The sequence below is a fragment of the Rhinoraja longicauda genome, chromosome 6, assembly GCF_053455715.1.
Source record: "Rhinoraja longicauda isolate Sanriku21f chromosome 6, sRhiLon1.1, whole genome shotgun sequence".
NCBI lineage: Eukaryota > Metazoa > Chordata > Chondrichthyes > Rajiformes > Arhynchobatidae > Rhinoraja > Rhinoraja longicauda.
Window position 1 is genome coordinate 39,729,615 of NC_135958.1, and position 16,213 is coordinate 39,745,827.

Genomic DNA, 16,213 nt, shown 5'->3' on the forward strand with positions numbered 1-16,213 from the left:
AATATGATGCCAAGTTAAATGGATCTCATCTGCCTCGACATGATCCATATCCTTCTACACCTTGCACTTCCATTTGCTTATCTAAATGCTTCTTAAACCCCATTATTGAATCTGCCCCCACCACCATCCCTGGCAATGTGTGGAGGCCCCCACTACTATCCCTGGCAATGTGGCACATAACAAGAGGAGTTGAGTATAGGACCAAGAGGTCCTTCTGCAGTTGTACTGGGCCGCACCTGGAGTACTGAGTGCAGTTTTGGTCTCCAAATTTGAGGAAGGATATTCTTGCTATTGAGGGCGTGCAGCATAGGTTTACTAGGTTAATTCCCGGAATGGCGGGACTGTCATATGTTGAAAGACTGGAGCGACTAGGCTTGTATACACTGGAATTTAGAACGATGAGAGGGGATCTTATCGAAACATATAAGATTATTAAGGGGTTGGACACGTTAGAGGCAGGAAACATGTTCCCAATGTTGGGGGAGTCCAGAACAAGGGGCCACAGTTTAAGAATAAGGGGTCGGCCATTTAGAACGGAGGTGAGGAAAAACTTTTTCAGTCAGAGAGTTGTAAATCTGTGGAATTCTCTGCCTCAGAAGGCAGTGGAGGCCAATTCTCTGAATGCATTCAAGAGAGAGCTAGATAGAGCTCTTAAGGATAGCGGAGTCAGGGGGTATGGGGAGAAGGCAGGAACGGGGTACTGATTGAGAATGATCAGCCATGATCACATTGAATGGTGGTGCTGGCTCGAAGGGCCGAATGGCCTCCTCCTGCACTTATTGTCTATTGTCTATTGTGTGGAGGCCCCCACCACCATCCCTGGCAATGTGTTGAGGCCCCCACCGCTCCCTGTGCAAAAAAACATGCCCGGCACATCTCCATCAAACGTTCCCCCTCTCATCTTGTAGTCATGCCCTCTAGTGTTGGACATTTCCACTCTGGGTAATTGGTTCTGACTGCCCTATCAATGCCTCTCATATTATATTCTTCCATCAAGTCTCCCCTCAACCTCCGATGCCCCAGTGAAAAGAATCCAAGTTTAGCCAACCTCTCCTTGTAGCAAACGTACTCATTTGAGAACACCTCACGCTTCCACGGATTAAACTGCGTCACCACGCATTTCTGCAGCTAATCTATATCTGCTGCATCTTCTGACAGCATTCCTCACTGTCTGGCACTCGTCCAATATTGGTGTCATCAGCAAACTTTCTCACTAACCCGTCTGCATTTACATCCAAGTCATGTCTATATATCATAAACAGTAGGGTTCCCAGCACAGGTCCTTCTTAACTCCACTCATGACAGACCTCCAGCCAGAATATCATCCTTCCACCACAACCCTCTGTCTTTTATGAGTAAGCCAGTTCTGAATTCATACGACTGAGTCACTGAGAATTCCATGCATTTTAATCATCTGGATCAGCCTCCCATGAAGAACCTCATCAAAAGTCTTCCTAAAATCCATCTGCCCAAATTCTCCAAACTTGTGTGGAAGCCTAGAGACACTGGAAGCTGCAGATGCTGGAATCTTGAGCAAAAAAAACAAAGTACCGGAGCAACTCAGCTGGTCAGGCAGCATCTGTGGAGGGAATGGTCAGGCAACATATCAGATTGGGACCCTTCTTCAGACTAAATATCCTCGCGCATTCCCCTGCCGCCATCCCCACCACAGTGAGCTCACATTTCCATCTCCATCTACCATCTTCACCACACATCACCCTGCTCCTTTCCTCTCCTCCATTTGCTCATCTCCCATCACCAAGTCCCATATTTCCATTGTTTCCTCCATCATTCCATTCCCCCGACCTATTGCATCCTCTCCCCACAGCTTTTCACGCCTCCTCTTCTTTCTATCTGACACCTATATTTCCCCTTCACCTCTACCCTTTGTCACTTCACCCATCTCCTCTCCTCACCTGAAACCATCGATCACTTGCCAGACTTTGCCACATCTTCCCTCCCTGTCTTTTCCAGCTTTCATCCCCCTATTCCATCAGTCTGAAAAAGCGTCCCGATCCAAAATGTTGTCTGTTCATTCTGTCCACAGACGCCACTTGACCCACTGAGTTCCTGCAGCAGTTTGTTTTTAGTATGGGGGCTTTCTTCCCTGGAAGCAGATGTTGAAGAGTGTATGGAACTGTTCAAATAAACTGCGTTGGAGGGAAATGCAGATGCTGGTTTAAACCGAAGATAGACACAAAATGCTGGAGTAACTCAGCGGGACAGGCAGCATCTCTGGTCAGAAGGAATGGGTGACTTTTCCGGTCGAGACCCTTCTTCAGACTGAGAGTCAGGGGAAATGGAGGCACAGAGATATGGAAGGGTAAGGTGTGAAAACGAGAGATTAAAGGGGCCGAAGGTCATGGAAAATGTAGAATAGATCATTGTTAGCTCGGGGAAGGTGACATCAAGGCATATACAGATAAAATCAGGAGGACAGCCAGTCTGGTTGGAGAACTAGCATAGGGGAGGTATGGAGAGAGAGGGAAAGCAAGGATTACTTGAAGTTAGAGAATTAATATTCATACCGTTGGGGTGTAAGCTGCCCAAGCAAAATATGAGATGCTGTTCCTCCAATTCACGTTGGTCCTCACTCTGACAATGGAGGAGGCCCAGGACAGAAAGGTCAGTGTGGGAGTGGGAGGGGGAGTTAAATGTGTTTAGCTACTGGGAGATCAGGTAGGTCCAGGCGGACTGCTGTTCAGCCTTGCCGAAGCACTTTCTGATAAATTGTTTCTTTAAACACTAACCAGAAAAAGTGTATTCTTATTCTTACAAATATTTCTGTGGGTTTCAGCAATTACTGATGGGAGAAAATGTTTAACCATCATGAAGTTAAATTTTCAAAATCTGCCATGTTTCTCATAGCCTAACACCTGGATTATTACAGGTTGTCTTGCATGGGCAGGTTATCAATTCCCAATACAGTTCTATTATGTCAAACAGGTTTGTAAACTTGCAACAAAATCACTCATTTTCATATGGGAGATTACATACATAGAAAATGTATGTAAAAAGGAGGAGGCCATTTGGCCCTTCGAGCCAGTACCACCATTCATTGTGATCATGGCTGATCATCCACAATCACTAACCCGTGCCTGCCTTCTCCCCATGTCCGTTTATTCCGTTAGCCCCTAGAGCTCTATCTAACTCTTTTTAATTCACCCAGTGAATCGGCCTCCACTGCCTTCTGTGGCAGAGAATTCCACAAATTCACAAATCTCCGGGTGAAAACGTTTTTTCTCACCTCAGTTTTAAATGGCCTCTCCTTTATTCTGATTGATGCATTCAGAATTGCTTTGAAAACCATTCATGGCTGGATGCACTAAGTGTTATATAATTGCAGCAACATTTTGCATTCTCTCTGACGTTCATTCCACTGAAGTCAGATCGACTATCGTTCACTGATGTTGCATTATAACACATTTTACTCAATGAGGATACATTTCTGTGCAATTATAATGTTCTGTAAGCTGATTGATTTGCTATCTGATTTACCTTGTCTTCAAGCCAACTAGAAAACAGCAAGAGTAAAATGATAGGAGACAGCTAACCACTGGAAAATTCTTATTGCCAGTTAATTTGGGCAATGTGCAGAGAGATGCTTAGACTGATATCTGGTTTATCCGTTGCCCACTGAACTTGGTACATTAATGTTAAACTTGGAAGCATTAAAGATATAAACTTCCAACTATGACCGGATGGATGGCAAATCATGCACAGAACTTACCTTGCTGCAGTGTGCGTGAGGGCGTCTAATTATCTGAACAGAGTTGAAAAATTCCCTTTACGATGGGATGAATTAAGATAGTTACTGGAATGCAGATTTGCTGCCTCCTCTTCATCCAATGAGAGCTAGCCGACTGAAGCTTCATGGAGGAAGCAGAGGGTGATGGTGGAAGTTTGTGTTTTTTGTACTGGAGGCCTGTGACTAGTGGTGTCGGTACTGGACCCATTGCTGTTTGCAGTTTATATCAATGATTTGGATGAGAAAATAGAAGGCATGATTGGTAAGTCAGCATGGATTTACGAAGGGGAAATCATGCTTGACTAATCTTCTGGAATTCTTTGAGGATGTAACCAGGAAAATTGACAGGGGAGAGCCGGTGGATGTGGTGTACCTTGACTTTCAGAAAGCCTTCGACAAGGTTCCACATAGGAGATTAGTGCACATGGTATTGGAGGTAGGACATGGATAGAAAATTGGTTGACAGACAGAAAGCAAAGAGTGGGGATAAATGGGTCCCTTTCAGAATGGCAGGCAGTAACTAGTGGGGTACTGCAAGGCTCGGTGCTGGGACCGCAGCTATTTACAATATACATTAATGACTTGGATGAAGGGATTAAAAGTACCATTAGCAAATTTGCAGATGATACAAAGCTGGGTGGTAGTGTGAACTGTGAGGAAGATGCTATGCGGTTGCAGGGTGACTTGGACAGGTTGTGTGAGTGGGCGGATGCATGGCAGATGCAGTTTAATGTGGATAAGTGTGAGGTTATCCACTTTGGTGGTAAGAATAGGAAGGCAGAGTATTATCTGAATGGTGTCAAGTTAGGAACAGGGGACGTACAACGAGATCTGGGTGTCCTAGTGCATCAGTCACTGAAAGGAAGCATGCAGGTACAGCAGGCAGTGAAGAAAGCCAATGGAATGTTGGCCTTCATAACAAGAGGAGTTGAGTATAGGAGCAAAGAGGTCCTTCTGCAGTTGTACAGGGCCCTAGTGAGATCGCACCTGGAGTACTGTGTGCAGTTTTGGTCTCCAAATTTGAGGAAGGATATTCTTGCTATTGAGGGCGTGCAGCGTAGGTTTACTAGGTTAATTCCCGGAATGGCAGGACTATCATATGTTGAAAGACTGGAGCGACTAGGCTTGTATACACTGAAATTTAGAAGGATGAGAGGGGATCTTATCGAAATGTACAAGATTATTAAGGGGTTGGACACGTTAGAGGCAGGAAACATGTTCCCAATGTTGGGGGAGTCCAGAACAAGGGGCCACAGTTTAAGAATAAGGGGCAGGCCATTTAGAACTGAGATGAGGAAAAACTTTTTCAGTCAGAGAGTTGTGAATCTGTGGAATTCTCTGTCTCAGAAGGCAGTGGAGGCCAATTCTCTGAATGCATTCAAGAGAGAGCTGGATAGAGCTCTTAAGGATAGCGGAGTCAGGGGGTATGGGCAGAAGGCAGGAACGGGGTACAGATTGAGAATGATCAGCCATGATCACATTGAATGGCGGTGCTGGCTCGAAGGGCCGAATGGCCTCCTCCTGCACCTATTGTCTATTGTCTATTGTCTATTGTAAGTTTGCAGATGAAGCTACAGTGGGTGGTATTGTAGATAGCGAAGATGGTTATCAAACATTACAGCAGGATCTTGATCAGTTGTGTTCATGGACTGAAGAATAGATAATGGAATCTAATGCAGATAAGTGCGAGGTATTGCACATTGGGAAGTCAAATAGGGTAGGACCTTCATAATGAATGGCAGGACCAAAGGGCAGAGGCATCCAGGAGTGCAGGTACATAACTCCCTAGAAATGGCTTCACAGGTAGATAGGTTGGTTATGAAAGCTTTCGATCCATTGGCATTCATCAATTAGAGGGTATTGGGTATAGACTTTGGGAGGTTATGTTGCAGTTGAACAAGACGTTGGAGAGATCGCATTTGGAGCATTGTGTTCACTTTTAGCAATTTTGCTATAGGAAGGATGTTGTCAAGCTGGAAAGAGTGCAGAGAAGATTTATGAGGATGTTGCCAGGACTAGAGGGCCCGAGGTTGGGCAGGCTAGCACTTTATACTTTGGAGTGCAGGAGACTAAGGGAGGGGGGGGGGGGGGAATCTTATAGAGGTGTTTAAGGTCAGGAGGAGAATAGGTCGGGTAGATGCAGAGTCTTTTACCCAGAGCAGGGGAATCAAGAATCAGAGGACATAGGTTTAAGGTGAGCGGGGAAAGATTTAATGTGAACCCGACGGGCAACTTTTCCACACAGAGGGTGGTGGGAATATGCAACGGGCTGCCAGAGGAGGTTGTTGAGGCAGGTACTATCACTACATTTAAAAGATATTTGGCCAGGTGCATGGATAGGAAAGGTTTAGTGGGATATGGAACAAATGCAGGCAGATGGGACTAATGTAGATGGGGCATCGTGGTTGGCATGGGACTAATGTAGATGGGGCATCTTGGTTGGCATGGGACTAATGTAGATGGGGCATTGTGGTTGGCATGGGACTAATGTAGATGGGGCATTGTGGTTGGCATGGGACTAATGTAGATGGGGCATCTTGGTTGGCATGGGACTAATGTAGATGGGGCATTGTGGTTGGCATGGGACTAATGTAGATGGGGCATTGTGGTTGGCATGGGACTAATGTAGATGGGGCATTGTGGTTGGCATGGGACTAATGTAGATGGGGCATCGTGGTTGGCATGGGACTAATGTAGATGGGGCAAGTTTGGCTGAAGAAGCTGTTTCTGCACTGTATGACTCTCTGACTCTGTAACTCTATGACTCTTGTTACCAGCACCCAATGCCAAACACAAGATTTATACATGTATTTATATGCAGTTGAGAGCATGTGTATCAAGGCAGAAAACATACCATGGTGATTTAACTAATTATAAATGAATTTCATCAATAAAGCTTTCCTACACAATGAAAACCATATATTATTCACCTATGATTAGCATGTTACATAGCTGGAGCCCTGTTCGAACATAAATCATCAATATTTTCTGTCTGACATTTCATAATAATATAGGCAACAGCTGCAAGGCAAACAAAAATACGTGTCTGGACTTTTCTGACATTATGGAAGGTTTACTGGCATTGATTTCCATTCGCCCAGGTCTGCCATTCTGGTCAGAGTGCACTGGCATTTTGCAATTGCTCAAAATGGTCAGCAATATTTATTTCTGAATGACAGAACGTTATTACATTCATAGTAGCAGTGGTTTTAATTTAGGGCAACCTTTTCCGAAATGATCCAGCCTAAACTTAGTAATTGTATGGGATTGCAGATGCAGGGTACTGTAAATGCTGGTTTACTAAAAGAAAATCAGAAAGAGCTGGGGTAACTCAGCAGGTCAGGCTACATACAATCTTTGGAGGACATGGACAAGTGGTATTTCTGGTTGGGACCCTTCTTCAGACTTATTGTGGTGAGGCGGGGTGGGAGAAAACTGGAAGAGAGAGGAGGGACAGAATAAAGCTTGGCGATGGACAGGTGGAGGAAGGAACTGCAAATGCTGGTTTAAACCGAAAATAGACACAAAGTGCTGGAGTAACTCAATGGGACAGGCAGCATTTCTGGAGCGAAGAAATGGGTGACGTTTCTGGTTGAGATGGGTCAGACCCGTCTGAAGAAGGGTCTCGACCCGAAACCCGATAGAAAGAGGGCGTCTCAGATGTCCTAGAATGGGAAGCTTCATCTTGGGAGCAGATGCGGTGGGAGACGGAGTAATTGAGAGGAGGGGATAGCATCTTTGCAAGAGGCAGGATGGGAAAAGTGTAGCCCAGATAAATCTGATTAGTGTGATTGATTAGTAGGACTAGCTGTTACAATCCCTAAGGTTTGCACTACAATTGACTGGTGTTGTTCTTGGGGGTGACCACTAGGTGATGTTACTACCATTCAGACACATCTTCAGTTGTGTACCTCAACGTCACTGGGTGTTTCGGCCTTTTATCACAAGACACCCTCAGTCGAGGCAGGCCCACCGCAGGGTGATCAGACCTGGGTGTGTGTTTTATGGTTAGCCTCTAGATGGTCACATGGCAGCCCAGACAGTATCTTTTCTTTTCAGCCACAGCCAGTGACTGCTCCGTTCGGCGGCATTTGCAAGTTCTTTGATTGCCCTCCTTTGGGCCTGCCCTCTGACTCCAACTTCCCTCAGGAGCCTTGCAGTGGAACTGGCTACAAAGCCCCTGCACCCCACCTCCACGGGACGCACTCTTACACTCCAACCTCGCTCCTCTGCCTCTACTGCAAGGTTGGAATATCTCAGCCTTTTCCTTTCAAATGCTTCGTCCACAGCCTCCTCCCAGGGCACCATCAGCTCAATGATGTAAACATGCCGACAGGAGTTGGACCAGAGGACGAGGTCTGGTCGCAGGTTGGTAGCTGCGATTTCAACTGGGAAGGAAAGCCTCTGGCCTAGGTCAACCCGCATTTCCCAGTCTCTGGCTGCGCTCAGTGGGCATGAGTTGAGAGGCGAGGTGGTAGTCTTCCGTTTCTCTCCTTCCCGGATGAACGATGGGATTTGCGGGAATGTTAGCTGGGCACTGATAGGCATGGCGTTGGTGGTAACTCTCTTGCACTCGAGTGCAGCTGCCAAACACCTCAGCACCTGGTTGTGTTGCCAGGTGTATCTGCCTTGTGTTAGGCTGGTCTTACAACCGACCAGGATGTGCTTGAGGTTTGCTGGAACTGCACACAGTGGGCAGGCTGGATCCTCTCCCAGCCAAAGATTTAAGTTTGTGGGAGAGGGAAGGACATCATATGTAGCTCTGATAATAAAGCTCAACATACTTGACTCCATGTTCCACAGCTCACTCCATGTGATCTTCCTCCTCTCAATGCTATCCCACCTCATCCAGCGGCCTTGCTTGGCTTGAGATATAGCTTTGGCACACCTGGCTGCTTCTTCTTGGCGGCGCACCTCCTCCACCACCAGGTGCCGACGTTCAGCTGGAGTAGCCTTTTGCCAGGTAGGTTTCATTACTCCCAGGCCAAAGCCCCCTCGGCCTTGTTGGACATGGCCCACTATGTCCCAGTGTCGGAGGACAGATTTTGCATCCTGTACCACTGCTGCTGGAGTCCATTTCTTCCCTGTTGCTAGGGTTGGAGCGACACCTCTAACTATTGGGTCCCGGGATTCTGTTAGTGTCATGTCCAGCCTTGCTTTGGCACATTTGAATTCCTCCACCAGGCTACAGAAATGGGTGACGTTTCAGGTCGAGATGGGTCAGACCCGTCTGAAGAAGGGTCTCGACCCGAAACCCGATAGAAAGAGGGCGTCTCGGATGTCCTAGAATGGGAAGCTTCATCTTGGGAGCAGATGCGGTGGGAGACGGAGTAATTGAGAGGAGGGGATAGCATCTTTGCAAGAGGCAGGATGGGAAAAGTGTAGCCCCAGATAAATCTGATTAGTGTGAGATTAATGTCAATGGATTTTTAGATATTTAGATTTAGATTTAGAGATACAACGCAGAAACAGGCCCTTCAGCCCACCGGGTCCGCGCCGCCCAGCGATCCCCGCACATTAACACTATCCTACACCCACTAGGGACAATTTTTACATTTGCCCAGCCAATTAACCTACATACCTGTACGTCTTTGGAGTGTGGGAGGAAACCGAAGATCTCGGAGAAAACCCACGCAGGTCACGGGGAGAACGTACAAACTCCGTACAGTACAGCACCCGTAGTCAGGATCGATCCTGAGTCTCCGGCGCTGCATTCGCTGTAAGGCAGCAACTCTACCGCTGCGCCACCGTGATTCTGCATGGTTGGCATGCAATTGGTTGGCTGGTGGACCTGGATACATGCTCTATGACTCGACCACTTTGTGGTATGAAGTAAATAGGTGTGGAAGCAACACTGCCCAATCACAAGTCATGAAGGTTTACATTTCTTTTGCTCATTCTCTGCGATTGCAGCTATGTGTTTAAGGTGAATGCTGTTTTAATTGCAGCATTTCATACCCTATCAACCACGCTGCGGACTGACCTCGCACTGTGCTGGTGGACTCCTCACACGGAGTCCAAAGGGAGAGTGCAAATATCCACAGACTTCCCAGATGTCAGCTTGGAAAAATGTGCCTGATTCCTGCAGCAGGGTATGTCTACAGTAAGTCAATGGCTCAATTCAATAGACAATAGACAATAGGTGCAGGAGTAGGCCATTCGGCCCTTCGAGACAGCACCACCATTCAATGTGATCATGGCTGATCATTCTCAATCAGTACCCGTTCCTGCCTTCTCCCCATACCCCCTGACTCCGCTATCTTTAAGAGCTCTATCTAGCTCTCTCTTGAATTCAAATGTATGGGAAAAAAGGTGCTACAGGAGAAATGCACATGGACCCTTTATTGATTTAATTACACTATTTAAAAAAACCAAGTGTTTTTGTGCATTTATGAATGTTGGTCATTAAATAACAGGGATAGCATTGATTGCCAGTGAGCTAGAGGAATGGCCTCACCAGATGGCAAAGCAGTGCTATAAGTGCAGATGAATGAATGAATAAATGAATACGTTTGTTGGCCAAGTATGTACACATACAAGGAATGTGCCTTGGTACTCCGCTCGCAACAACACGAACATACAGTAAACAATTAAGAATATAGCATAAAACATTAAAACATTAAGAATATACATTACGGTTTAAACATGTGAGTGAAATAAACCAGAGCAAAAAGAAGCTACAGACTTTTGGTTATTGAGTAACATAGAAACATAGAAAATAGGTGCAGGAGGAGGCCATTCGGCCCTTCGAGCCAACACCGCCATTCATTGTGATCATGGCTGATCATTCACAATCAATAACCTGTGCCTGCCTTCTTCCCATATCCCTTGATTCCACTAGCCCCTAGAGCTCTATCTAACCTACTCTATCTAACCTAGAGCTCTATCTAACCTCGAGCTACTACTCGCGGAAAAAAGCTGTTTTTATGTCTGGCTGTGGCTGCTTTGACAGTCTGGGGTTGCCTTCCAGAGGGAAGTGCTTCAAAGAGTTTGTGGCCAGGGTGAGAGCGGTCAGAGATGATCTTGCCCGCTATCTTCCTGGCCCTTGTAGTGCACAGTTCGTCAATGGGGGGAAGGTTGCAGCCAACAACCTTCTCGGCCGATCGAACGATCCGTTGCAGCCTCCAGATGTCGTGCTTGGTGGCTGAGCCAAAGCAGACCATGATGGAGAAGGTGAGGACGGACTCAACGATGGTAGTATTGAATTGGACTATCATTGCCTGTGGCAGATTGTGTTTCCTCAATGGCCATGCCAGCCCTGACACTGCCCTGTTATCCTGTATCGGTACACTATAAATGGCTCGATTGTAATCATGTATTGTCTTTCTACTGACTGGATGGCACGCAACAAAAGCTTTTCATTGAACTTCGGTACATGTGACAATAACCTGAACTGTAATCATAAGATTGTAAAATCATAAGTGATAGGAGTAGAATTAGGCCATTTGGCCCATTAAGTCTACCCCGCCATTCAATCATGGCCGATCTATCTCTCCCTCCTAACCCCATTCTCCTGCCTTCCCATAACCTCTGACACCCGTACTAATCAAGAATCTATCTATCTCTGCCTTAAATATATCTACTGACTTTACCTCCACGGCCTTTAGTGGCAAAGAATTCCACAGATTCACCACCCACTGACTAAAGAGATTTCTCCTCATCACCTTCCTAAAAGAATGTCCTTTAATTCTGAGGCAATGACCCCTAGTCCTAGACTCTCCCACTAGTGGAAACATCCTCTCCACATCCACTCCATCCAAGCCTTTCACTATTCTGTTTGTTTCAATGAGGACCCCCTCATTCTTCTAAACTCCAGCGAGTGCAGGCCCAGTGCCGACAAATGCTCATCATATGTTAACCTACTCATTCCTAGGATCATTCTTGTCATCTGTCATATCAATGTGCTGGAGGTTGAGTTTCCAGTGGAGGACGGTGTCAGGGACCACGATGGATTAAATGGCCAGCAATCTTGGGGCAGCTGACGATCTGCCTCAGTTCCTGCAAGTTAAAGAGATCAAGCGAGGAATGAGGCTCGGTTCTGATCGGTGAATAGCAGCTTTCATGAAATTGTGCAGACACAGGTTCTCATAAATTATACCTTCCATGATCAAATCCTCCAAAAGTTCCAATGACTAACGTCATAAAACGCAAATCCCTACTCAAGTTTTACCCTCAGGAAACCCTTAGTTGTTTAACATGATTGTTATGAAGCATTGAAATGAAATCTGGTTTAACCTAATGATAATGGCCAGATTTAACTTGATCAATTTTTATATTCTTCAGCTGCAGCGAATATTTTCTAATAAATATTAAGAATGTCCCATTGCTACAGGACACCCAAGACATTAATTGGAATAGATAGGTATTGATGGTTGGTAGGGACATGGTGAGCCAAAGGGCGAGTTACTGATTCAATGATTCTATGATATATCGTTCATTCAGTTTTATATAATATGATTTTGTATTTTACAGATTGTGGCTCAAAAGAAAATGACAAAGCCTTTGTTCTTAAAGTATGGAAAATATGCCGGGAAGTCTACAATCACCGTGAGCATTAGTATTCATTAGTATTCATCATTGACATAAAAAAGAATAATGTTAAGAATGAAATTGAGCAAAATTTAAATATTTAGTATTTAGTTTGTTGATTCTGCATGAGTATCGATTGAACATGGTAATGTCTCATCAGTAACATTCTTTCATAACGCAGAGAAACTATTATAATTTTGGATTCAAGTGATTAAACCATAATTACATAGGATGCATCATCCTGCTGTTGCCATTACATTTGCAAATTGGCATTGTCTTTCTTTGAAGACCATGTTCACAGTTTTTAATGTTCCATTTATGCACGAGGCATCTGCATCTGGTGGTGATTGTCCACAAGCAACACTCAGCATCCCGCTCCGCACCACCCCATCCTGCCTCACCCCCTCCCCACCCAGCCTCATCCCCACCACGCACCACCCCATCCTGCCTCACCCCACCCTGCCTCACCCCACCCTGCCTCACCCCCACCCCACCCCACCCTGCCTCACCCCCACTATGCACCACCCCATCCCACCCCACCCTGCCTCACCCCCACTATGCACCACCCCATCCCACCCCACCCTGCCTCATCCCACCCTGCCTCATCCCCCTCTCCTACCTCATCCCACCCCACCCTACCCTGCCTCACCCCACCCTGCCTCATCCCCACCCTGCCTCACCCAGCACGTCGCCCCGCACCACACCACCCTGCCTCACCCCCCCCACCCTGCCTCACCCCACCCTGCCTCACCCAGCACCCTGCCCCGCACCGCCCCACCACACCCCACCCTGCCTCACCCTCACCCCACCCCACCCTGCCTCATCCCACCCCACCCCACCCCACCCTGCCTCAACCAGCACCCCGCCCTGCAACACCCCACCCCACACCACCCTGCCTCATCCCCACCATGCCTCACCCCACCCCACCATGCCTCACCCCACACTACCCCACTATGCCTCATCCCCACCCCGCACCACCCCACCCCGCCCTGCCTTATCCCACTCTGCTCCACCACATCCTGCCTCATCCCCACCCCACCCCTCTCCTGCCTCATCCCCACCCTGCCTCATCCCCACCCTGCCTAACCCCACCCCACCCCACCCTGCCTCATCCCCACCCTGCCTCATCCCCACCCTGCCTCATCCCCACCCTACCTCATCCCCACCCTGCCTCACCCCACCCTGCCTCACCCCCACCCTGCCTCACCTCACCCTGCCTCATCCCCACCCTGCCTCATCCCCATCCTGCCTCATCCCCACCCTACCTCATCCCCACCCTACCTCATCCCCACCCTGCCTCACCCCACCCTGCCTCACCCCACCCCACCCCACCCTGCCTCATCCCCACCCTGCCTCACCCCACCCTGCCTCACCCCACCCCACCCCACCCTGCCTCATCCCCACCCTGCCTCATCCCCATCCTGCCTCATCCCCACCCTATCTCATCCCCACCCTACCTCATCCCAACCCTGCCTCATCCCTACCCTGCCTCACCCCACCCTGCCTCACCCCACCCCACCCCACCCTGCCTCATCCCCACCCTGCCTCATCCCCACCCTGCCTCATCCCCACCCTGCCTCATCCCCACCCTGCCTCATCCCCACCCTGCCTCATCCCCACCCTGCCTCATCCCCACCCTGCCTCATCCCCACCCTACCTCATCCCCACCCTACCTCATCCCCACCCTACCTCATCCCCACCCTGCCTCACCCCACCCCACCCCACCCTACCTCATCCCCACCCTGCCTCATCCCCACCCTGCCTCACCCCACCCTGCCTCACCCCACCCCACCCCACCCTGCCTCATCCCCACCCTACCTCATCCCCACCCTGCCTCATCCCCACCCTGCCTCATCCCCACCCTGCCTCACCCCACCCTACCCCATCCTACCTCATCCCCACCCTGCCTCATCCCTACCCTGCCTCATCCCCACTCTGCCTCATCCCCACCCTGCCTCATCCCCACCCTGCCTCATCCCCACCCTGCCTCATCCCCACCCTGCCTCATCCCCACCCTGCCTCATCCCCACCCTGCCTCATCCCCCTCTCCTGCCTCATCGTTTCTGGAGGCAACATTGTTTAAATTATTAAAGGTCAGTCAGTCACACATTGTCTGTGGTCACATTTGCACTATTTTCAGTGTGATTTTTTTTGTGAGTGTTTCTAAATATTGTCTTCAGTTCCCACACATTGTTACTGATACGATACTGTGCAGACAATGCCGTATGTTCATACTTTCCATTTCTGCTATCAGGGCAAAGTTACGCATCGTTTTCATTACCATTGCTTGAATTTGTTCAGTTATTTATTATTTCGTATAATATTCTCAGGCTGACATATTTTATTCATCACTCTTTTATCTTTGATCTTTCATCTCATTCCTATTTTAACTTTTATGTTAATATAGCTCCTAGATTATGTGTAGAGGTTGTTTGTGTTTGCGGGGAGGGGTGTTTCAACAGGGGTATGGTTCCCACCAATTGATCATTAAGAATGATAAGAGCATGTATTAATGTGTGTATTTACCATGCTCCTTAACAACAAAAAATCTTACATTCTGAAGGATATATCTGGTAAATATCAAATACTGCTCCCTCTGGGTTTTAACCAGAGGTTAATATTGGGTGGCACAGTGAGCAGCAGTAAAGTTGCTGCCTTACGGCGCCAGCCACTCGGGTTCGATCCTGACTAAGGGTGCTGTCTGTACGGAGTTTGCACGTTCTCCCCGTGACCTGCGTGGGTTTTCTCCGAGATCTTCGGTCTCCTCCCGCACTCCAAAGACGTGCAGGTTTGTAGGTTAATTGGCTTGGTATAATTGGCTTGGTTAATTGGCCCTAGTGTGTGTAAGAGAATGTTAATGTGCAGGGATCGCTGGTCGATGTGGACTCGGTGGGCCGAAGGGTGTGTTTCTGCACTGTATCTCTAAACTAAACTAAACCAACCTCGAGCCATTATTCCAAATCTATTCATCCTTTCTGCTAGAGTCTGACTGCCAGCCCAGCCCAGGGGCAGATCATTCCAAGGGCACAGTTCCATTCCATCCCCCAGAGATGTTATTTGTTGTTGAGCTTAAGTGGAGAAAATGTCGAGTAATATTAAAAGTCAAAATGGAGAAAATGGATTGGGAAGGGAGAATGCCATGTGTACAGAGGGATCAGAAAATGGTGAACGTGGAGAGAAAGGTAAACACAGAGATAATTAATCCATCAAGTGAGCTGCAAGTGATGAAATATAAAGTAAATCAATACTAATAAAAAGGAGAGATAAAGTAGGAATAAGATTTTGAGAGTGAATAAGAATAGGGTGTAAATTAGTGAATACTTTTGGGATTGAACAGACTCAGCTAAAGGGCTGCTAGAAATTGGCTCATTAATGGATCATGACTGTTAGTATTCTAGGTCTAATTTGGGGAAATGTTAAGATGGATGAATGAACGGCAATATACTGATTACTTAGTCTCCCACATCTCTCATTAACTTGCATGGACTCATTAAAATAAAGGTTCCTGTAATCATGAATGCAAAATGAGAATTTCAATAATAAATGTTCTTTGCAAGTGGGCGATTTAATAATAATGGATTATAAGGGCATTAACAACTAATTGTTATTGGATTAACTCTTATCACCACCTGACTGTTTTGTGTTTAAATGCTGATTTGATGTTCCTCATTGTTGTCACAAAATGAATCCTGCTCACTGATTGAATGAAGGATTCATTAATCTTACCCCAAATCTCACAAAAGTCAACTTAGGCGGAGCTATTTCCAGTGTTGCAGTGCTGATTCTTTACGTGCCGGAGCTGTCACTGGTGCCATAGCAGCCGCTGGTAAATTCCCCACTAGTTAACATTATCATATCATATCATATCATATCATATATATACAGCCGGAAACAGGCCTTTTCGGCCCTCCAAGTCCGTGCCGCCCAGAGATCCCC

General features: G+C 47.3%; 1 protein-coding gene across 2 annotated transcripts in view; it reads left to right on the top strand.

Annotated features, from left to right (window-relative positions):
• The window catches only part of cpne7 (copine VII), a 184,564-nt gene that overhangs the window by 66,323 nt on the left and 102,028 nt on the right, over nucleotides 1-16,213 (top strand). For both annotated transcript variants that reach the window (XM_078400853.1, XM_078400855.1), the window contains exon 4: nucleotides 12,221-12,295. In XM_078400853.1, coding sequence (XP_078256979.1) covers nucleotides 12,221-12,295 — 75 coding nt within the window. The remainder of the gene's footprint in view (nucleotides 1-12,220; nucleotides 12,296-16,213) is intronic.